This window comes from Chaetura pelagica, unplaced genomic scaffold (genome assembly GCF_000747805.2).
Source record: "Chaetura pelagica isolate M959 unplaced genomic scaffold, ChaPel_1.0 scaffold79, whole genome shotgun sequence".
NCBI lineage: Eukaryota > Metazoa > Chordata > Aves > Apodiformes > Apodidae > Chaetura > Chaetura pelagica.
In genome coordinates this window covers 3,946,290-3,970,851 of record NW_009969339.1, presented here as the reverse complement: position 1 = coordinate 3,970,851, position 24,562 = coordinate 3,946,290, and the positions used below count along the sequence as shown (strand labels likewise).

The 24,562-nt window shown below is 37.6% G+C and overlaps 1 protein-coding gene across 1 annotated transcript; it reads left to right on the top strand.

Moving 5' to 3' along the window:
* Positions 1-1,892: 1,892 nt before the first annotated feature.
* HCFC2 (host cell factor C2) lies at positions 1,893-19,330 on the top strand. Its single transcript, XM_010005795.1, has 15 exons — positions 1,893-2,036; positions 2,404-2,564; positions 3,459-3,667; positions 4,166-4,250; positions 5,294-5,397; positions 6,656-6,844; positions 9,778-9,963; positions 10,374-10,477; positions 11,491-11,653; positions 12,641-12,841; positions 14,047-14,117; positions 15,327-15,464; positions 16,794-16,979; positions 17,436-17,721; positions 18,799-19,330. Exons 1-15 carry the CDS (start codon positions 1,992-1,994, stop codon positions 18,822-18,824), a joined length of 2,154 nt encoding a protein of 717 aa, XP_010004097.1. The 5' UTR covers positions 1,893-1,991; the 3' UTR covers positions 18,825-19,330.
* The last annotated feature ends 5,232 nt before the right edge of the window (positions 19,331-24,562 follow it).

The following is a 24,562-nucleotide window of genomic DNA, read 5'->3' as shown; positions in this document are numbered from 1 at the left end:
AGCTGCCCGGGGCCCGCAGGGGCTGTGCCCGGCCGGGGAGCTGCCCGGGGCCCGCACGGGACGCGGGATGGAGGGAGAAACCGCCCGAGCCAGGGGTCCTGCCGGGGCTGTGCGGCCCCCTGGCTGATGTGGTGGGGTTAATGCTTCTTTCTGGGGAAAAAGAAACCTGGATGATCTCTTCCTGTGCTTCGGGTCTTTTCTGTTTCCCCAGCCTCTCGTCTCGGGGTGCAGTGTCTCCCCGGGCAGGTCTCGGCTGGATTAGCCCCTTGGAGTGCCCAGCTCCCCCTGCTTCCCTCTGGCGGCCGCCCGCGGGGGCTGAGCAGGCTGAAATGGACATCTTGGGTAGAAAAGTGAACATGTTGGCATTGGGAGCCTTTCCAAACGGGAAGCTGCCCAAGGCCGATTTTAGTCGTGAAAGATGAGATACCTGAGTAGTTACTGCACGGGATGCTGTGTGAGGCTAGAGAGCTTCTGTGTGATTTCAGAGCTTGGGCTGAGATGGGAGAGCCCGTGAGGTGGCTGGTCTGTGCTTCTCAGTCAGCCCCTCCTGGCTGCTTGTGCAGCGCTGTTCACTAGAAGTTTCTAGTTTTGCCAAAAGCATGAAAGTGAGAGCGTGTTAACTAGCCTTTTAACGTGCTAACTTTTAAGCATCCAAAAATTATTCTTATGCCTCCCACCCCCTAAATAAATATTTTAAAAATTACAGTATTTTTTTCTGGGTGTTTCTGAGATAAAATCTGACAGCACAAACATATTTTGCAGGGTTTTGAAGTTTATTAAGAGGAAAATGGTTGTTGTTAAGAGTTCTTCGAAGCAGATTTTTCCGTGGTAGCTTAAAGTCCTGATGTATTCAATCACATTTTTTGGGGGGAAAAAACCCAAACCTTTCTGTTTGGATGAATAATCTAAATAAAGGTTTTAGGTAGTACAATTATACTGTCTTTCAGAACAGAGGTTCTGATGGGTACCTCTTGAGTGAGTCTTAACATCACTTCTATTTTTTTATTGTTTCTTTGTGCCCAGACTTTCTGCTAAAGGTGTTTCCACTTTTTGGTGGTGACAGAAAAGCTCACAGCTCAGTTGTTCCAGTTTCCAGATGGGTATTTGTCCCAAACTGACTTTTTTTTTTTTTGTCTGGAGGCCAAGATGCAGGGTTGTGACCCAGGTTGTCTGAGTTTGGGATGTCAAGCATTGCTCTTTCTTATGAGTGTGGTAACTTATGAGGAACTACCACACAGCAAGGGCTGTTAATCTCCTGCAGCAGTGTTCTCTGGAAGCTTCTAATTTCACACTGTGTGTTCATCAAAACAGGCTTAGGATAAAGGAGACAATCCCTCCTGTAATTCTTCCATACCAGAACAGTTTGAACACCAATATGCTGCTGCTGGATCAGGCAGTCTCAGTTGCTCTTTCAATGCAGTGCTCTGTAGATATTAATATTGGTCCCAGATCAGTGTAATTAGTTTTTCAATAGAGCTGTTAAGTCCAGGCAGGCTGCCATGCTGCTGTAGCTGTAGTAATTCTGTTTCTAGGGCTAGCTTCCTCTGAATTAGCTTAGTTATCTCTTGTGTAGAATTGCACTTATGTTCCTTATTAGCCTTTTCTTTGGCAAGTCATTGCCAAAATCACATTTCTGGTTGACCCTTGGTAACTGACATAGTTACAGTGACCTCATGTGCTCATTCACAGATGGAATAACATTGATAGAGGTGTTTGCTTTTCTTATTTAAAAAAAAAAAGTTTAATTAAATTAGATCTTTGTGTTAAACAAACAGGCCATTCACAGTTATCTACAGGTGAAAGGTTGTTCTTTAGAAAGTAGAGGTGTTTAAAAATACACTTCTCATTGTTTGAAATATCTTCTTTTTTCTATTTTTTTTTCTCTAGCTACAAATCAGTGGTTCCTTCCTGCCGTCAGGGGAGATATTCCTCCAGGCTGCGCAGCACATGGATTTGTTTGTGATGGTACCAGAATACTAGTTTTTGGAGGAATGGTCGAATATGGAAGATACAGTAATGATTTATATGAATTACAGGTAGGAAATGTATGAAGATTTTTCAGTTTTCGGGACTACTTTATTTATCTGTTTATGAACAAACATATTTTATAGTACTAACTGCAGAAGGAAGTTAGATGAATTTTGCTGGTGTCCAGGAATAATAAGCTCTTTAAATAGCTTCTAAAGATGGAGAAAATCCAAATAACTTTGAAAAAGAGACTACCATATAGTGTAAATAAAGTGTCAAATGTTTAGTGTTTTGTGAAGGTTAGCTCCCTTTTAACATATATCCTTAGGAAAGCCCATCATTCCCTTAAAAATAAGTCAGAAAATATATGACCGAGTTTGATTGACTATGACTATAAATTAAGGTATTTCTGAATATATATTTCTTGTTTTTAAGGCAAGTCGATGGCTCTGGAAAAAAGTAAAACCTCAAGCTCCTTCCACTGGATCACCACCTTGTCCTCGGCTTGGCCACAGCTTTTCTTTATATGGTAACAAGTGCTATTTATTTGGTGGCCTGGCAAATGAAAGTGAGGATTCCAATAATAATGTTCCCAGGTATGCTTTTTTGATTTAAATTCAATGTCTTTAAAAATAAATTATTAGATACTACAACTTAGAAGAGAAACATTCTAGGGTAGCTGTTGCGTGTACCAAGTACTTGCAACAGTATTATTTGTGCAGTGGAGGGGTTCCATGCTAAGAAGGTTAAGTATTTCTTCTGCTAATCCCACAATATGTAACACTGATTGACAGGTCTAGCACTTTTGGAGGAAAACCTGAGTAGACTTTGGTATTTTTCCTAGTATTTCAGGTGATGTTTTTAAGAATGGCTTGTTTGTTAGAAGCAAAGACTCGTCAGTCATCAGGGAATTCACAGCTGAAGTTTCCCCTGCAATGCTGTGACACGTTACTGTTTAGTGCAGTAAACAAGAGGTATCTGGTGTGAATGCCAAGATTCAGAGATAGGTATCTAAAAATAACTTGCGAAAAGGTGAGCAACAAATGGCTAATTGTCTGTTGGCTAGCTTGAAGGCATCAGAAGATAAATTCCTTCTTTTCACCTTTGTTGCCTTAGAATTGGAGAAATTAATTTCTAGTGTCCCATGTCATTGTATATTTCTCACAACTTTGCAGCTTATTCCTGGTTTGTCCATATTTAGTATTTTCTGCTAAGAATGTTATTTACCAGTTTTGAATGTTTCTTTCATGTAATACAGTGTATCAAGTGATACAAAAGCATGTTTCCTTAGAGGAAACAACTTGTGATAGTTCTTTTTTTTCTTTTAAATCCACTTAGTTTTGGTACTGTCCAAAATGCTTGCAAATGTTTTGGGATTTAAAAATCTTCCAAGACAGAAGTCTGTAACACTTGGAAGTGATCAGGGTTTAAAGCTCATTTGTAAGCTTGCTAATAAGCAAATTTTTCCTACGTTGTCAATGATATCTTAGATATTTAAATGATTTCTATGAACTGGAGCTGCAACACGGTTCTGGAGTTGTTGGCTGGAGTATTCCTGTAACCAAAGGGATCTTGCCATCTCCCCGAGAATCTCACACAGCCATCGTATACTGCAGAAAAGATTTAGGAAGTCCAAAGATTTATATTTTTGGAGGGATGTGTGGCTGTCGGCTGAATGATCTCTGGGAACTTGACATAGGTGAGTTGATTTGCCAGTAAAAGTCAGTGCAGGGGCCTCATTGGCTTAGAGGAAAAATTGCAGTATATAATGATTAATTGCATGATGTGGTACAGATACTGTTGAGACTCACATCATACTGTTAACCTTTTGTAATTTTTAAATATAAATATATACAGCACTGTTTGCATATAGTATCTTCACTGATTTTGGTTACACTGTGTGATTATTTCCTTACAGACCATTAAAGACTGTCACTGTGATAGCCAAGTTGAGTAACCATAATGAAACCGTAATATATCTTTTTAATAAACTGATAAACAATTAGTTTACTAGTATTTCCTGTGAATTTTAAAAGAAGCTTTAAATTGATTTTTTTGCACATTCTTTCTTAAAGTGGCTATCTCAAAAAGGTGAAATTTAGTTTTATTGAACGTTGGAGGAATATTACGTCCTAAATCCAGGTACTGAAATACACAGTGATAAGCTGCTTGAGGCTTTTTATTCTTTTTCTTTTAGAAACCATGACCTGGTCAAGACCAGAAACTAAAGGGACAGTGCCACTTCCTCGCAGTCTTCATACAGCCAATGTAATAGGAAACAAGTATGTCTGTTGTTAAAAGCTCAACTCTAGAAAGGTACACTTAGTAGGAGAATGATGATGCTTATGCGCTACTGCTCAGTATAAACCATCAGCCTCGTAGAGAACTTTTCTGCTTCTGTTATCCTACCTCAGTGGAAATTAAAAAGTACTGTTTGTTAATTTAAGTTATCACACAGTCAGTGTATCCATATCTGCCCAACCCACAAGCAGCTTTTTGGGCTTCCTAATACACCTGGGCTTCTTTCTGCATCCTGGGATGCAGATTCTGAACCTGAGCTGTCTTTGTTAGGAGTCAACTGGAGCATCTCTGTGTCCGTGACACAGTGAACTAGCTACACAAAGGAATTGCCCAAAGTGTAGAACTAATTCTAAGCAAAACTGTTCCACATTTTGATGGGCCAGTTTTTCTGTAGTCTGTTCCACATTACTTTGCTTTTTGGCAGATAGCATTGATAAAATGAACTTCTAAACATGGATTTCTGTCCATTTTATATCATTTTACAAGCTGGTGTGAAGAGAGAGGCAAAGGGAGGGAAAGAAGTGTGAAAGCTTTGTATCTTCTGATCCAAGAGCTTAGCTGTATGTTATTTATATAAAATGTAACCAGTTTGTAGCCTGCTTCATGTTTCTCAATTTTGGTATCTGACTTACATACCAGTCTTCTCATTTTAAAATAGTTTATCAAAAGGTGTGTAGTAAAGGTTGTAGAAGTTCCATGTAAATGTGTGATTTTTGCAGACTGTTAGCAGTTTGGTGTTTTGTAAAAAAGATATAGTGCTAATTCAGGATGTTGTTTGAGGAGTTTGGGGTGGGCTTTTTTAAATTGTTTTTTTAAAATCGGTTAACTTACTAAAAATTTCAGAAGATACATGTGTGCAACAATGCTTTCTAAAGAGACTACACACTAAATCTGCTATAAACCAGAACTGAAAGCGCTGGAAATGTTCTGTCTTGTCCTAGTTTGAGAGAGCACATGCAGCAGATCTGGATGTTAATTGGCTTGTCTTTTCTTTTTCCCTCCTCCCTCTTTTCCTCTATTTCAGAATGTATGTTTTTGGTGGATGGGTTCCACAGTCAGCAGGAGGTGAAATTTCTGCTCATGATGGTGAATGGAAATGTACTGGTTCATTTTCTTATCTTAATTTGGGTCAGTGTTTCTGCCTTTCTGGGAATGGGCATTTTCAATTAATACTTTTCTAACAGAGTAGAGTAAGAATTTTTGAGACCCCAAGAAAAGTTTTAGGATACACAGTTGTAATCCTAGCTGACTAAAGAAAATGTCAGTGATATTTTTATTGTTATTTTTATTTGAACATTCAGCAGGCTTGCTGATGCTAATCTTTGCTCATACAACTTTAATGCTAAGTAATACAGATGATCCTTCTTCATTTACAGTAGAACACAAGACAGATCCTAAAATTAGTTTTTTCTAAATGTGATAGAAATGTTGTCCCAAAAGCGGGGTCCATTACCTGGTGTGCAAGAAGCCAATCCACACACAGAGCCAAGATATTTGCCTTAATATCCAGTTCTGCACAGAAGAGGGAACAGGGTGGTATTCCACAAAGCAAACTCAGCTTCCTGAAACACAAGTGCTACTTTTATACCCAAAAATGTGAAAAATAAATGTATCATTAATTATGTGCTATAATTCGCACACATGATTGGTTAACGAGTTCTTCATGTCCATTTAAAGTGGCAGTGCTCAAAAATGTCACTTGGAATGCTCAAAGAGCAGGGGGCTCTCTGTTGGTAGGGGTCCCTCTGGCCTATGGGTGGGTGTTTTAGCATGCTAATAGCACATTAATGTATTAATGATACTTTAATATGGCAAATCCAATTACTCGGTGTTTTCTACCTAGTGCTCAAGGCCATAACCAAGATAAGCTGTGGGGAGTGCTCCTTTCCACCCCTTTCATCTGTCTTGCAGGTGTCCTGTAGGCCTGTCTCAAGAGCAGGATGCTGACTACTTGGGATGTGTTTTTCTCTAATTGGGATCTGGTTTTCTCTAATTCTTTCTGTTTCACTGTTATGTAAGCTCTGGGTTTTATTCTGCATGTCTCTTTTGGTTTTTTTTTTTATGTGATTTTTTTTTTTTCCCCAAATGTAATTTTTTTCCCCACAATTTTACTTATTTCAATTAATAACTGACATCAGTACTATCACTGAATCTTGTGTTTGCCTGAGGGAGACAACCAGAGGTCAGAAAATTCACCCTGTATTAGTTGAATATATCTTTCAAACCTGCAACATGCTCTTTGTAATATTGCAAATTTAAATGCAATTGTCTGTAATAACAGTGGTGATTTATTTTCGTTTTCTCTGAGCAGTTAAGTGTATTAACATCTGTATTACTTGTCTTGGAAAATGTCTAGAAACTAAATGTTTTGAGTTTCATTTACTAGATACCACAGAATGGATAGGTCTGATCTCAGATTGCCAGGAGGACAAAAGTAACTTGTTACCAGGGCCAAGAGCAGGACACTGTGCTGTAGCAGTTGGCACTCGTCTATATATCTGGAGTGGTAGAGATGGTTACAGAAAAGCTTGGAACAATCAAGTTTGCTGCAAAGATCTTTGGTACCTTGATACTGGTGAGTCATATATAAATAAGAGACTTGTACTGTGTTCCATATTTTATTAATATGTGAAGCTAGCATTACTAATGATCAAAATATCTAAAGTTGTGGCAAACTCAAAGTTTTTTTTAAATTTAAAAGCTTATTTAAATAAAATGTACTTCACTGTTGACTATTTGAAGGCTACAGCTACAGCATAAACTGAAGAAATTAGGAAGGCTTGTTTGAAGCTGCTGAAAGAACTTTGTGTCTCAATTCTGCATTGCATGCCATGGTCAGTAGATAGAAGGTACTAAAGAGTGTTTTACCTCAGCTCAGGGCTTCTGCCCTCTCATCTTAGTGATCTGTTCTGCTGCTACTTACTTTTTTTTTACCACCCCCCTCCTTCTCTTGGGATCATTGCTGCTGCTGCTTCCTCATCTCTTGGACTGCAAAAAGATACTGTTGAATCTGAGAAAGGATCAAATTGTTCCTGGTGATGCTAATCTTTGCTCATACAACTTTAATGCTAAGTAATACAGATGATCCTTCTTCATTTACAGTAGAACACAAGACAGATCCTAAAATTAGTTTTTTCTAAATGTGATAGAAATGTTGTCCCAAAAGCGGGGTCCATTACCTGGTGTGCAAGAAGCCAATCCACACACAGAGCCAAGATATTTGCCTTAATATCCAGTTCTGCACAGAAGAGGGAACAGGGTGGTATTCCACAAAGCAAACTCAGCTTCCTGAAACACAAGTGCTACTTTTATACCCAAAAATGTGAAAAATAAATGTATCATTAATTATGTGCTATAATTCGCACACATGATTGGTTAACGAGTTCTTCATGTCCATTTAAAGTGGCAGTGCTCAAAAATGTCACTTGGAATGCTCAAAGAGCAGGGGGCTCTCTGTTGGTAGGGGTCCCTCTGGCCTATGGGTGGGTGTTTTAGCATGCTAATAGCACATTAATGTATTAATGATACTTTAATATGGCAAATCCAATTACTCGGTGTTTTCTACCTAGTGCTCAAGGCCATAACCAAGATAAGCTGTGGGGAGTGCTCCTTTCCACCCCTTTCATCTGTCTTGCAGGTGTCCTGTAGGCCTGTCTCAAGAGCAGGATGTTGACTACTTGGGATGTGTTTTTCTCTAATTGGGATCTGGTTTTCTCTAATTCTTTCTGTTTCACTGTTATGTAAGCTCTGGGTTTTATTCTGCATGTCTCTTTTGGTTTTTTTTTTTATGTGATTTTTTTTTTTTCCCCAAATGTAATTTTTTTCCCCACAATTTTACTTATTTCAATTAATAACTGACATCAGTACTATCACTGAATCTTGTGTTTGCCTGAGGGAGACAACCAGAGGTCAGAAAATTCACCCTGTATTAGTTGAATATATCTTTCAAACCTGCAACATGCTCTTTGTAATATTGCAAATTTAAATGCAATTGTCTGTAATAACAGTGGTGATTTATTTTCGTTTTCTCTGAGCAGTTAAGTGTATTAACATCTGTATTACTTGTCTTGGAAAATGTCTAGAAACTAAATGTTTTGAGTTTCATTTACTAGATACCACAGAATGGATAGGTCTGATCTCAGATTGCCAGGAGGACAAAAGTAACTTGTTACCAGGGCCAAGAGCAGGACACTGTGCTGTAGCAGTTGGCACTCGTCTATATATCTGGAGTGGTAGAGATGGTTACAGAAAAGCTTGGAACAATCAAGTTTGCTGCAAAGATCTTTGGTACCTTGATACTGGTGAGTCATATATAAATAAGAGACTTGTACTGTGTTCCATATTTTATTAATATGTGAAGCTAGCATTACTAATGATCAAAATATCTAAAGTTGTGGCAAACTCAAAGTTTTTTTTAAATTTAAAAGCTTATTTAAATAAAATGTACTTCACTGTTGACTATTTGAAGGCTACAGCTACAGCATAAACTGAAGAAATTAGGAAGGCTTGTTTGAAGCTGCTGAAAGAACTTTGTGTCTCAATTCTGCATTGCATGCCATGGTCAGTAGATAGAAGGTACTAAAGAGTGTTTTACCTCAGCTCAGGGCTTCTGCCCTCTCATCTTAGTGATCTGTTCTGCTGCTACTTACTTTTTTTTTACCACCCCCCTCCTTCTCTTGGGATCATTGCTGCTGCTGCTTCCTCATCTCTTGGACTGCAAAAAGATACTGTTGAATCTGAGAAAGGATCAAATTGTTCCTGGGGCTGAAGGCAATTCTGGAGCACTAATTACTTATTAGTAGCTAGCTTGATGCAGGACATCAAGATAGTATTGAGAGGAAGGGAACTAGAATAGTGCTTTTGGGAAGGAGTTGTTGCCTGCTGAAGTGGAAGCATGAGAATGGTTATTGGAGATTGTGAAATATTTAGGATATTGGTTTTCTTGTTTTGTTTTTATCCTCAGGAAGGTCAGAAGATGAAAAGGAGTAGCAGGGAAGGGCTGTGCTTGAGAGTGAAGCCTAGTCAGGGATCAAGGCAAGTGAGAGGAACAGGTCATTGGCATTGAATCATGCCTAGGGAAAGCTGACTTCAGCTACAGCAACTGAGCAAAAAGCAAGCACAATCTTCTCTGAGTCATTTCCAGGACTACTTAAAGCTTTAGGAGCCAAAGAGCTGTGTACAGCCTTTTAGGAAAGGAGGAGGGTCTCTTACCTCTGTAATCCCCCTAGTGATGTAAATACAACCCAAAGACTTATTGGCAGCAGCAGAGCATTAAAAAACAAAGAAAACATCAAAACTTCAGCATTTTGAATGCTCTAGAGAATGACACTTCATAATTCTCTGGCTTGAGTTGCCACGTTTGACAGCAGTTTCTTGTTGAATGTGGTATATATTGTACATAAGTGAAAAAGGAGATACCAATTTTGCTTGCATTATATAAATATTTCTTAAATGGATAAAGGAGAGCAATTTCCAACATGCCATCTGTTTTTCATTGGTTTCTTTTAGAGAGACCTCCAGCACCATCACAGGTACAGCTGATTAGAGCTACAACCAACTCTTTTCAAGTGAAGTGGGATGAAGTACCTACAGTTGAAGGATATCTCCTTCAATTACATGCTGACTCACCAGTGCCATCAGTGGCTGGAATACCTGGTACTGGGGTTCCAGAGACATCAGTGCCGAGTTTGCAAGGTAGTAGTCAGATTACATGACAGTAATGTTTGTCAAAAGATAGAGGATTGCATACGTAATTAATACAAGTTAATAATAATGATTCTGAGAGAGAGACACTACTTCTTTGGATATATGCAAAATATATGCATCATAATTATGGAAAATTCAGCTTTATCTTGTGTCTGTTAGTTTTGGCTAGCTATCTGAATATGAATGTATTTGTAGAGTGCTGGAAATTACTTGAAAAAGGAAAGAGTGAGAAAGGGATTTTATCTGATTGTTTGGCCATATGGTTTCATTTTGGTCTTAGAACCAAGTCTTCCTTTAGGCCATTTTGGGTCTTCCTCTTGCTTTCTGAAATAGATTCCAACCAACATAATATTAAGTTTTATGTAACTGATTGGAATTTGCTTTTGTTTACCTGAAAGGTGGCTCTTCTCTATGTCAAAGTCCTCAATCATTGCCTAATGTCCCTTGTCCAGAAATGAAGGTGGATCATCCCAGCCAAACAAATAATGTCATTCCCAATAATGTAAGTTTAAACTGAAAAATGCCTTGGTGGCAAAGTAGTGTGGAAAGTGTAAAAACTGCCAAAACATTTTCTCAGTTTTAAAAGTCCCTGCATACCTTTTAGGCCTTAGAAAAAACACAAACTCAAACAAAACAAAAAAGGGCATCTGCTGAAGTAGTTGTGTCTGTTTTCATACATCCTTCTTACTTTTTTGATTGACAGTCTTTAAAGTCCTCTTCCTGGTAATGCAGAATGGAAACTGCAACTGTATTGACTTCCAGAATGCTAACTGAGAGCCTGATGCCAGTAGAAATACTATCCATCCTCAAAATGTTGGTGAAATTAATGTGAGAGGAAAGATGGATAAGGCATATTCCTTCTTTTTTAGTATTTTTATGCTAGTACGCTTAGTTGTAGGTTCCTACTGTACTATAAACCCAATTGTCTATTCTGGTGGTGCAGTTGTTCATGTTCCACTGTTTTAACAATTAAAAAGGGAGGAAAGAACTCTGGCAAAGTAATCACATTTTTAGAAATTTAGACCTTTTCTTAACTGTTTTAAGACCTCAGGTCATTATGGGATCCATAAAGTATTCTTGTAAAAAACACACGTAGAAATACTATGAATTTTACTAACAGTAGAACTATGTTAGGTATGTGCCAGGAAAGCAAATGGTGAAAGTGTCTGTAATTGTGAATTTTTTTTTCCTCATCCTCTCAAGTATAGCCAGTAGAGTAAATGTACATTTCAATGAAGTTGCCTGTAAGAATGTGAGCTTCTTCTCAGATAAAATGTAGTATGTGTCAGGGACACTTCTAAGTCAGCTTTGACTTTAACTCTTTGATTAAAGACTGCTTAAATGGCTAAGATAAGGTGGATTGTGGTGTTGGTTTCTTGTTTTAATTTTAACTGCTAGGGGGATTTGTTGTAGGATTTCTGTTTGTTGTTTTTGAGGAGGCATTTTCATACCATGTTTGCAACTGAAATTTCTGAACTTTGCAGTTGAACATTAACAAATGTATTGTTTTGTTAGGTCCAAGTTTCCCTTTCATCCAACTCATTATTAAAAGTAGAAGGAAAAGAAAAGGTTGCAGCCTCTGAAAACAAGATTACTCAGGAGACTATGAAAAACCATGCAGATGAGACAGGATTCAAAGAATCAAATGCCTCTTCTCTTCTGCCTGTTTGTACTTCAAGTAAGATAACTATGGAATAAAAATTAATTAAAAAGTGAGAGTTAAAATTAATCTCATAAACATTAGGTTATTTCTGCCTTTCAATGTAACATTATTTTAGAGGCCTTTGTAGTTTAAAACCAACCAACTTGTGCTAGTTGTTGCTGTACATATTTTTAGAAGATATGGGGAAAAATGAAATCTCAAGTTGTTTGAAGTGTTGCAAGGGACGCAATATATTCATTGCTATGATGGCAGATGTGTCTCTTTAAACATAAATAGCCCTTTTTAACATCAAAGAACAGACTGACAGGACCAGATTAATTTTACAACATTAAGATGATAGTAACTCCAGGCTCTCTTTGACAGTTTTTCCTCAATAGTAGAGAAAAGCTATTAGCTGATGTAAAATTTTAGGCAAAGTAGAGAGGAGCATGTTTGTTTCTGATTGTAGAGGAAGTAGAATATGACTAGGCACTGATTCTGTGACATAGGCATTTCACTGAAATGCCTTGAGTTCAGTGTGGTGAACACAGACTCAATCATCTGATCTGTTTCCTGTAATTTACAGGTAGTTAGATTTTAATTTACTTCACAGTGTAATTTAAGTGTTTCTCACTTAGCACTAAGATCCACATAATAGACTCCCACAGTGGTTAATCTTAAATCGATTGCTACAAATCTATGATAACGATTTGTGTCGATTTTTTATTTTTTTTTGCTAATTAATCCTTTTGTAACAAAATAGATACAGAATAGCAAGCTTCAAACAAATGAAATTGCTGGTTTAATGTAACTGTTTACATGTATCTATTTATGACTATGCAGACAAAGTCTTGTTAAGTTATATAGCTAAATAAAGCATTAGGAATAATTATAATCAGATCTATTCTAACCTAAATCTGAGCTAAACTCTGGTTTTATCTGAAACTAAAGCCATTAGACCAAGTCCAGATTTGTTAGGTGTTATCAATATTGAGTTCTGGTTAATTATTTTTTTTTTCTAAGGTTCTCAGACTTCAGCAAATGTAGGTGAATTACATGACTTGGACAAACGAACTGTAAATCCTGATGCTTCTGTATCCAGTACTGTCTCCAGCACGCAAACTATGGTAACCCAGCAGGCTGTTAAAACTGAATCATCAAGTACAAATGGGGCAGTTATTAAAGATGAAACTTCACTAACAACATTCAATTCAAAATCTGAAGGTTTGAAATGTGTTTCACATACTGTATTTTGAGCTATTTATATCTAAGGCCATCAGAGTTCCTCCTAGTGTGGTGGGATTCCCATATTGTACTAGTGCCTGGAATTGAGATGAGGCTTTGGGAATTTGAGAACCTTGGGTAGCCTGGATGATGTCTGCTATGATTTAAACATATTTCATAATCAGGGTATTATTTTTATATATGTGTAAACACTTTATTTCCTCTAAGTTGAGAGTCCTTTAAATCTTCATTTATGCAAAGGCCCCTTTTGGTACCCATAGCACATTTGCTTTCATTCAATGATTGTCCACTTATTCAGGCTTCAGGTAAAGACTACAGCTAGTAACCTTGAATGGTTTTGATTTAAAACAATTGACCTATGTAACAAATACGTCCAGTTCATGAGGCTAGCTCGCCACTTGTCACATGTGGTGACCTCTTCACAGTCTGCTTGACATAGCTGAAATAAGCAGCAAAGCAGAAACCAAACATACTGATATTTCTTTTCAAGTTTTGTCTTTCATCCATATGAATAGGCTGTGCTTGCTAGTGTTTTGAGTGTTAACTGAAGAACTGTGTTCTTTTATTGATGATGTGTGAGTAGTGTAGTTTTTACCAAACAGTATTGTACTTTAAAAGCAAAACCCTGAAACACAAGTATAGAATACCAACATCCCCGTGTTGCTCATGTGCTTAGTGCTTTAATGTTTGTTTTTTTTCAAGATTCCATTTAGAATTTAATAAATGTTCTTTCCACATTTGTTAGGATTTTTTAAAGATTAACTGCTTATGTTCAGACTGTATTAATGTCAGAAAGAATGCATTCAAATTAAGATTTCATGCTTAGATTATCCATATAATGTAATCAGTATGTGCCTCAATCTGGTATTTAAATTATTAGTTCACATAGATTTTATACTGATTTCATAATTCTGTCACTTTTTAGGATTTTCTGAGTCCTGCCTTCTGTCTGTCTTGTCTGTAGCAGCCTGCAATGCCAGGCTCTTCCAATTGTTCTTTGGATATCATGCATGCCAAAATTAGTTGTTTGTGTTATAAATAGAACTGCATGCAAGAGAAGTCTGAGACATGCTCTTGCAACAAATACTTGTAAATGGCTGTTGAGGTCAGCTTTCATGCACTGTGGACTTTGTGTTAAATTTTTCATGTCACTTAACATTTTTAACACAACTTTCCGTTTCTAGCTGCTGAAACTGCTTGTGTTATGCCTTCAACAAGGGTCAGTATCGGACAGACAAATGATCCACATTCCTCTGTAAGTCTGAAAAAGTATGATCAAATTGCTGTATTTATTGTTCTGTTTATTAGTTGTGAGGGCTTTTCTGTTTTCCTTTAACTATGTCTCTGAAAGAAAAGCAATGTATATTTAGGGCTTGAAGTGAATAGTACAGTGGTAAACATTTCTGTTGTAAAACTAGCGGCGTTTTTGTGGCTTTGACTTGAGACTAAGTAGCAGTTGTGTAGCTGGGAGGAGATCCAAGTATGTGTTTCAGCTGTTCAATCATTTTACAGACTGGCACACTGGAATGGTCTCTGCTGCATGATGTGCAAATGTAAAATGTTTTTTCTGAGTTTAAAATGAAGTATGTTTTAGATCACACTAGTGTTAGCTGCTGATCTACAGGTTTGAAACGTAACTAAACTGATATCTTGATGTTTTTCCCTAGAGGAGATGGGGACTGACTATGCAAGCTGTAAATACTGCCTGAAAAAGTAAATGCTTCCTATTTCGCCTGCTTACAACTTAATACACAAAACCAAGGTGCCATTGTTGCCTCCAAAAGAGAGTAGCTAAGAATGGGAAGAAGCAGCTCTTACTAAAGGGTTGGGGTGCTTTTTCCAATAGCAGCTGCCACTCCTTCCCCTTTTCCACGCTAGCAGGATCATGGCCTGTCAGTGCTGGTCACAGACTGTGCAAGCACCCTCCATGGTGCCTGGAGACAAGCAAGAAAGATGGTTTGTCTTTCTGGGTCAGTCAGGAATAGTTGCCTTGCCCCCTGCCACAGCAGAGGCCCTGTTCTCAACTGCAGGCCAGTTCAGCAGCAGCTTGAAAGTTAATCTGTTTGGGGCTGAGGTATAGCTGAATCACAGGTAGAGCTACTGATGTTGGACCAGGTTGTGAAACTTCTTAAACTCTGGTTGAAATGAACTCAAAACTACATGCTGCTACAGACACCTAGTTCTACAGCTTTAAACTTCCCCTCCTTGTTTAAACTAGAATGTCAGAGGTGATATCCCAAGTGTTTATTTTTTTCCTTTCTTGAATGATGGACAGTGTCTAAATCAATGTCTAAGAACCAGTTCGTTTTGAACGGTATTTTAATATTACATGCATATTCCTTTGAAGTGTAAGAAAGCAACACTGGCGTGAAAGGGGGTTGTCTCTTACATATAATAGTCTTAATATTTTTTTTACGTTACATTGAAGTATTTGTTGTCTACATAACGTGTTTTCAAATACTAGAAAACTCCACAAAGACCAATGGCACCAGTGAAAACAAGAGACCGGCAGTGGTATGATGTTGGAATTTTTAAGAACAACAGTGCTGTGGTTAGCCAGTTCTACTTACTGCCAGAGGAAATGCTGAGCCTCTCTAACAAGGTAGCTCCCAATTCTTCTCTAATCTACTCGCACATATGCACTTTGTAATCTGTTGCTCATATGATTTACAAAATGTGGGATTTTCTGATACTGTTGCAGGCTCTGGTGCTTATAGCTTTGTATTTTCTGACCATGTAGTTCCTCCTCTGTTTTGCTCACACTTTTTTACAATTTCCTAAATCAGATTAATTATCTTCTGTTGTTCTTCTATGAAAATACAGAATGTCTTATTATTGCTAGTTCTTTCTATACTTACATTTCTAGCCTTAGGAAAGGATTTTAAACATACTGAACTTTCAGAGCAGTAAAAAGTCTTTAAAAAACCTCAACTTTTTAATGTTACTTCAGTACAGCATTCAAATGCTTTGATAAAAGTTTCATATCTGTTTCCAGAATCTTTGTTTGCATATTGTTAAATATACTAATAAGACATAGGCTAGGTTGTTTAAAAATACTAGATATGGAACTGTAGTGAATTTTGTATTTTTTTTCTGTAACTTTGCATTGTTGCACAAGTGAATTAATTTATGATAATGCTGTATATGCAAAACTTGCAAGAATCTTGAGGCTTTGCTGAAAGTGTAAATTAATAATGTACAAGCAAAATAAAAAAAATATGGGAATATGTTTTCTTGAGACAAGCAAAAGAACAGAAGACTTGCAAAGAAAGCACTTCACTATAAGTACTGCACAGCTTAGTTTTAAAGAGCATAGTACATTTTACAGTGTTTACACTTACTGTGATTTCTTATACATTATTCAGAAGGAAGGTAGTTCCATTGGAAGTTTCAAGGATGCATCAATGAATATTTTAAACATGGGAGTAGCACATAGTGTTTCAGAAGCCTATTTGTTACCAAGTTATGGTGCCTTTATTTAAAAACATTGTCATTACCTACTCATCAAATTGCAACTCCTAACTATAGGAATAACTGGTTTTGAAAGAAAAATATTTTGGGGGGACAGAAGAGTATGCTAATTGCATCGTAAGCTATGCAGTTGGAAATGCTGCTTTACTTCTAGTTCCCCAGTAAAAATGACCAAGAGGTGCAGTTTCATTTATATGGCTGAAAGACTGGGTTTTTTTCCTTAGAGATGTAGTCTCAGGTTGCTTCTTAGATGACCTGCTTTGAGGTGAGCAATGCCTCATTTAGAACCTTTTTGTAACTTTTGATTCAAGTACAAAAGTGTTAGATCAATACTTAGTTAAAATTAAACTTTAGCTAAAATTAAACTTAATCTCAGTTTATCACTGCCCACTTTATATTTTTTAGGCTAATTGTTTTAATAAATTTTTTAAAATTAACACAAATGTTGCTTGATTTTCAGATGGAAAGTGCAGATGTACCAGACTACAGGTTACTTAAGAAACAGGATCTTTTTCCAGGCACAGTGTATAGGTTCAGAGTTGCTGCAATTAATGGATGTGGTGTTGGACCTTTCAGTAAAGTCAGTGAATTCAAAACTTGCATTCCGGGTTTTCCTGGAGCTCCTTCAACAGTCAAAATTACCAAGGTGAGAAATACAAGTAATTGTAGTTCTTTTGGATAAAATTCTCAAGCTTAGTCTCAGAACTATTGGTTTTGGTTGGTTTGTTGTTGGGGTTTTTTTCCAAGTTAAAGTTTTAATATAAAAGAGTATCAAATGCTTAATTGGTTAATTCTACTCAATGTAATATTCTTTAAGAACAACAAATTATTTTAAGACTTAATGATCATGTTAAAAGGTACACATCTTACACCATCATCTGATAGTTTCCCCATGATTTTCTAATTCTGCATCTGTGAATCTGCAAGGCTTTACCATGCTTTTTAAAAAAAAGTCAACAGACACATCTTCACCTCCAAAGAGTGATGATGTTATGCTAGAGTTTTCAGATGTTCTTTAGAACACCTGGGTTTGGTTGTGGGTTTTTTTATATTTTATATTCAATATTATATATGTATATATATTTTCTCCCTTTTTCTTCAGAGTGTAGACTGTATTCATCTTTCTTGGGAGCCTCCTGCTTCACCCTCTGGGAATATTTTAGAATATTCTGCCTACTTAGCAATCCGTTCCACGCAATTGCAGGAAAATCCAAGTCAGCTTGTCTTTATGAGAATATACTGTGGTCTTAAAACGTCATGTATAGTGACTGCTGCCCAGCTTTCTAATGCTCATGTTGATTACACTTCCCGACCTGCAATAGTGTTCAGAATCTCAGCAAAGAATGAGAGAGGATATGGACCAGCCACACAAGTTCGATGGCTTCAAGGTAAAGTAAATGTTGGGTGCAGCATTTAAATGGCTAGTAGATGTGGCTGAGAAGATGGCATGGATGTATGTTTCTGGAACCAGTGCTTTTCTTAGCAGTGCATGTGACATTCTTGAAACGTAATTTTGTTCCTTACAGAAGTTTTAAGACTATTTAGTTGTTGAATTTGACATAAGGTTTTACAAAAATTGTTGCATTTGTTCACAAAGACAAGCAAGTACCAAAATGTTGATTTTCAAGTCTTACCCAGTCCCTTAAATACTAAAAGCCAGATAAGCTTTTGATTTCCCTGGGCTTCACTTCAGCTCAAATTTTTTTCATTCCAATAAGTAATCCAGCGACATGCACAGGTATAATCAGGTTTTTTTCAATCTTTTCCCCTTCTTATTAGAAAAAAATTTCTTAAGGTGACATGAGGTGTGTTTTTGTGATGCATATACACTTTGAAGTATGTATTAGCATCAGAAACAGTTTTGACCCCTCGTCCCTGCACTTGAATTTGTACAGGTTCATGAGGAGTTGTTGGGAATGGATCCACTGAAAATAAAGATTGGGTTTTAGCTTGATCAGTTCTGGCTCACCTTTTAAGTAAGCCAGTCCAGAGGCTCAAAACAAGAAGTTTTGCTGGCTTCTCCTCTCATCTCACTCCTTCCCCCTTCTTGCCTAGCTTTCTGTTAGTTCAGAGCTGGCTTCTGTGAGCATGGAGGAAGGTTAGGAAGGGCAGAGCAAAGGAGTGTGCCCACCCCCTCGGGGAGCAATGAACCCTTGTGTCACTGCTCACTGACCTCTGAGCTTGTGGGCTGTGATCCACAAGGTGTGATTGAAAAGCAAACTGTTGAGTAGAACAGCACTGCTGGTTTTTTGACATGTGTTTTCCTAAGATGCAGAGCAACAATGGATAAGTTGTCTTCTGTAATGTTTACTATTCTGCTACTATTTTAACCCTTTAATTGGCGAGGGTTTTGACCGTCATTTGTGTGCCAGAACACTCCAACAATAGTTGTTTGAAAGTATTTAACCATGTATCTGTTGTGAAATTATGAAGCATTTTAACAGCGTCTCCCTTCTTTTTTGCAGATATGAAAACATCAAGCTCAAAGTAGAAACAACATATAAATCTCAAGTGTTGAATGTAGTGTTTAATGTAACTCTTGTACTATTTGTAAATGCTACAAATATTTTATTTTTGCATTGTTTTTATCTTTAAAAATATATAACCTTTTTTACGTTTGAAACATGAGCGTTATACAGCCTTGCTCAGGTATGAGTACCATATAGAAACTATATTGAAGATGGTGAGGAGGAGGACCCTACGCTATCCAGTACTCTTTTTTGGTAGTGATAGATAAATTGTAAAAAGAGACACAGTTTCAAAGTAAAAATAAATAAATGATTGGCACATGCAGTAGTATTTGAGGTAGAGTTCCCATGATTGCTCCAGACCTTGCATAGATAATTAATGAGATTTGGTATATCAGCAAATTCTGTTTGGTTTCAGTTCATTTTACCACATTCTTCATTCTGGTGCCTGAGTACAAGGCAAAAATTTCCAGTTATTATATAGTAACTTTAAATGTATAAATATTTTAATATATAATTTTTTTGTAAAGAAACAATTTTTCTACTATTTGTAACAAATATCTTAATCTTGAAAGATATCCCCTGAAGATTTAAAAGGAAAAAGATAAACTTAGCCATTGCTCTTATTAAAAAAAACAAACGTAAATTCATTGTAAATGCACTACTAATATTTAGAATTGTCCTTTTGTAGTTGTACAAATCTTAAACTTGTAAATACCAATGTTTACAAGAGACCTTTCTGGTCTTGTGTTAAAACTTCCATGAGATTCATTCTCTTTTTTTAAATCCATATGCTTTGCTTTTAGCATATGCTTGCTTTTTGCACTAATAATAACTTACCTCATTCCTGTGTTTGTAATCACTTGTGTTGCTTCCATAATGTTTCTGTAAAACTTCAATCTGAAAATTTTAACCAAAGTTTAGGATACATGGTAAGCAATTTTGCACATGTTATATGGCAACTTTCAACATATTTATTCCAGTTAATCTTCTTAAGTGCTTGTTTGCTTTACCAGTATATTCTACCAATCAAGTTCAGTATCTCCCTTTTACTATGCATCATTTTACATTAACTAGCTAGCTGATAAATTCAACAAGCATTACTTCTAGGAATAGGTTGATCCATTCCTATGCTAAAAGAAAAAAAAATTGTTCACAGTAGTGAAATAAAGGTAAACATTTTAAATGCTATTTATGTATCTATATATAAACCTATGTTTACCAAAGTGTAGAGGAAAATGGCTGAGTTGGACAAAGTCACTAGGTAAACAGATTGAGGCACCTAAATAAGATTTATTTTAAAATCTAAATTATTTACTGTGCAACAAAGTTTATACTTTGCACTTTAATTTTGCTCCAAATGCCAAAAGACTATAAATCAAGGTAGAATTTCTTGCCTCTGCCAGTTAAATTTGTCTTAAGAGTGTTTGTAAATATATAAACTAAAAGAAATAATTGTGCCTGGTTTGGTGGGAGAAGTATCGCTAAAATATGAAGAGATTTAACAGCTCAGATATCCTAGAGTGGATTTAATGGCCAAGTTTTAGCTACCCTGAAAATCAGGGTTGTAATGGAAGTGCTGATACAGCCTTAATTATCGCAACACATCACATGCTATAATAGCATATAGAAAGTGCTGGGGACCATGCATTGCTACAGTGGTGTGAACTGTGGCATGGGAGTAATACACGTGGTTTATGACAATGACAGATATCCCAGATTCACTTTAAAACAGTGTCTATAGTACGAATGTATAAGACTTTTCCTGAAGTTACCTGGCTTTAAAATATTTGTGTTTGAATGGTCCATTTTATCAGGTGTGATCTCACTACCAATACTGTCTGATAACTAAAACGCCATACACATGAGCCGTTTAACTAGACAAATAGAACTTGGTTTTTCTTATTAGTACTGTGAAAGAAGCCCTTAGAGAAAACACTTGTGGCTTTGATTTTGTTGGTTGATAGCTGTGATTGTAGAGTAGTTATTTAAGAATAAAATCTGTTGGGTATGTCTGGTTGGAGTTTTTTTGCACTTGGTTTCACATGCTTTGCACAATTTCTTTTCCAGTGGGTATGTCACACGTACCAAAGGGTAAAACTGTGGCATTTTCAATGAAAGTATAATTTCCTTGTAAGTGTGCTTTCTTCAGCTGACTTGACATCAGATGTCACTTTCTCTTCTTTGTCCAAGTTGGGTGATGTGGAATAGTGATAATATGCAAATCTTCAGTTCCTCACAGTTTTACTTTAAAATGAAATTGTGGTACACGCTGTAAAATACACTTTGTGGTCTGTTTTTAGAATTGTATTTATAATGCCTAAATCCCACCTGTTTGCCTATCAACTAGATACCAGACAAGTACCGATTGTTCAATTATAAATTAGTTTGCAAGTCTGTTGACATCAGCACTTTGAGAATCTGTGTTTTCCATTTATTTCATATATTGCTAAGGGACATGTAACAGAAGCTGAAATGTATTGGATGACAGTATCCATATTGTAGAAATGTCTAGGTTTACTAAACTCCTTAGGGAAGCTGTGACTGTCTAAGTGTAGGACAGTCACGCCAGTTCTGGCAGACACTGTTACAGCTTCACCTTAAGAATGTCCTTGTGAAAATGGAAATGAACAATAACCTACACTCTGTGTTTTCCAAGTAATTATAGCAATATCTTTTGAATGTAGTTTGGAGTAGAGCACATGATCATGCCATAAACTCTGAAGATATAATAAGTATTACTGTTGTTATCTGATATTTCAGGATAGCGGATTTGACGTGAACTTAGTCTTATGGCCTGTTACTTAATGACCTCTACAAGGAAACTGACATTTTGTACAATTGAAGTTGATCAGTCTTATTTTGAAGCATTGTTTGTTCTTTGTAATAAAGTGATTGTCCTATCAAAAACATTGTAAACATTGAAGTGTACGTTTGTTTTTTTAAAGGTGTACATGTACAAGCTTCCCATTTCTGCCCTTCTTTAGAAGAGGGGATGATTCAGAGAAAAGTGTGAGTATATTTGTCTTGGGGGGAAGAGGATTTAATGATAAGTATTGTAATACTGAGTATTACTCTTTCATAAAAAATAATTCCCAAGTTACTTCTTGGTTGCTTCGTGGGTTTTTTTGTTAATTGATGTTCCCCAGTTCCACCACCACCACCACCTTCCTCTGCAGTTGCTGAGCTCTCACCCTTACTCTGCCCCCTTCCATGCTGTTGTGCAATGCAGCTTGCTGGCTGCAGCCTCCAAAATGTTGACATTACTTCCCCTGTCTGTACTGCATTTATCTTGTGGGTGTTCAAAATGAGTGGCAAGGAGCTTGGTATTGCTTTGTTGCAGTTTGCTAGAAGGACAGTACGAGCGAGCACTTCCCATGCTCAGAAGGCTTCTAGTAAGGATATGGATTGTGCGTGTGTCCAGTTCTGTTCAAACTGTCACAGTCCTATGGCAAGGTGCTCCATTTTTATGGCAGTTGCCTATGGGGAACTCCTGGGGAAATAAGTAATACATGTTTCTAGAGGCAGGGGAGCAGAGAAGAGCACATGAACTGAAAGTTCTACAGAATTGTTTCTAGACCTCTTTAAGAGTCTTCACATAAGGAACTGCTAAAAGCTCTCTGCTCCAAATTGATTCCTTCTTTGTGTTTCTAGCTCTTATAACAGTAACTGATGACTTTTCAGTTATTTGTGATCCTTGCATTAGTGGGAATCAGGGAAGAATTCCCTTTTTGTCCTTTTTTCTTTTTGTTAATAAGATTCTCAGAGTAGGAGTTGTTTTCTCTTCAAGGCAGACTTGAACTGGTGGTTTGAGTTGATCTTAAAAACAACTCTGAAGTTGTGGGTTGTTTTCTTTATAGCATGGTTCCTTATGTATTTTTATGACATTTTCTAGTGAGCTGGAGGCCAGGGCTTTTATTCTGTTCTGACACTGAAGCATTTCCAGATTCCCAAGGCAGGGGTGGAGCATAAACTGCTGGCATTGTGTTTGCAGTAAATATGTTGTTCCCCCTCCTGTTAGCAGTTGTGAATAACTGTGTTTTGGTTTTCCATTGATGTGAAGCTAGTAGAGAAATGGTTTGTTAGAATTTCCAAAGTTAGGTGAAAGCAGCAGGAAAATGAGCTTAAACTGCATCCTCTTGATGCATGAGTGATTCTTCACTGCATCTCCAATGCTTCCTCCAGAGAGGGAGGGAATCCCCACGGTGTGCTGTGGGGCAGGTGGGAGTAGGCTGGGCACACAGCTAGATCCCAGCATGAATGCACAATGTTGGGCCTCAGCCAGAGGATTTCTCTCCTGCACCAGCAGACCCTTTCTGTGGCCTTATCCAGGCCTGGTTTGGGAGATACCACTTTGATAAAAATCGCCACCCAAACCCAGCCATGTTGCCAGGCCCTGAGGACAAGTGATACAGCAGGACCTGTAATGCTGAATCCTCCTGTCTTCCCCGAATCAAGGGTCAGTACTGGAACCTGATTAGAAACACTCTGGCAAATGCTTCCCACCCCTTCCCCCCAAGTCTGGGTCTGAGGGGATGCCCTGGCTGCAGACAGCGTGATGCCCAGGACTGTGTGGCTTGGTGCCAGAGAGACAGCCCCTCTGCCCCTTCTCCCTTGCTTTCCTTGCCCACACACTCCACAGTCAAGCGCAGAAGCCCTTGTTGGCCATGTTGCTATTGACAGTAGTGGGAATTGCTGCACAGAGAAAAAGAACAATTAACAGGAGACTCATGCCTGGAAGGCACGAGACAGCAGGATGCTGATGTGTTTTAGGTACCCAGCTTAATTTGAGATAATTTGAGATTATATGAGACAGTGTGAGTTTGCTCTGCTGGGCTCATCAGCTCAGCAAAGAGGCAGAAGCAGCGGAGCAAAAGAAAGGAAGGGGCTGGGCTGCATGGGTTGGAAGAGGACGGAGGAAGAGGACAGCTGTGATGGGAGGAAGGCCCAAGAGATCTCTGTGAGCTATTGGATCTGTTTGTCTAACTCTGTCCATATATGCTTAACATTAGGTCCTGAAATTCTGGCATCTAAGAAGGACTCAGCAAGTAGCTCCTTGGTCTGTTCCTACAATCTTTTAAAAGCCTCAAGTACTTGAATTTACAGCCCTGCCAATAACAAAAAACCCCAAAACCCTTCCAAGTTGGGGCTGGGTTTGGTTTGCTGTCATTGTTTTACTGAGGAGGTTCTTGCCTCTCACAAGCATCTGCTTTTAATATATGACGTAACTGCTAAGTTGGTACAGCAGCTCCTTAAAATGAAAATTAAGGCTCAGATATGGTATCTTCAAAGAGACAAAGGCATGAAGCCTTTCAATGTGTGCCAAATGGTACGTAGTGTTCAGAGTTATTTCTGTAGCCAATGAAACTATAAAACACCGTTAACCACACATGGAAGTTATCAATATACAATTGTTTCCAAGTGATTCTTAAAAGAGGCACAGTGGGTATGTGCTGTTGTAGGAGATTCAAAGCCACCAGTTCCTTGGTTTTGTTTTCATCCTCTTTTTTTGCTTGCAGTCTCTCATTTAAATGGTTTTTGCCAGGAACTATTAACTGCCTTTTAGGATAAACATCTGCCTCTTACATGCAGTGTTGATAAGTCTCCTTTAACAAAAAGTTATTAGGTACAAGTAGTAGCTTGTAACTTTGATCAGCATTAAGAAGCACCCCACATTTTTCTTTTTCATAGCAGTTTTGTAATTATTTCTTCATTGCAGTCTGCCTGAGTTGGGGGGGGGGGGGGCATAAGTCTGTTGTGA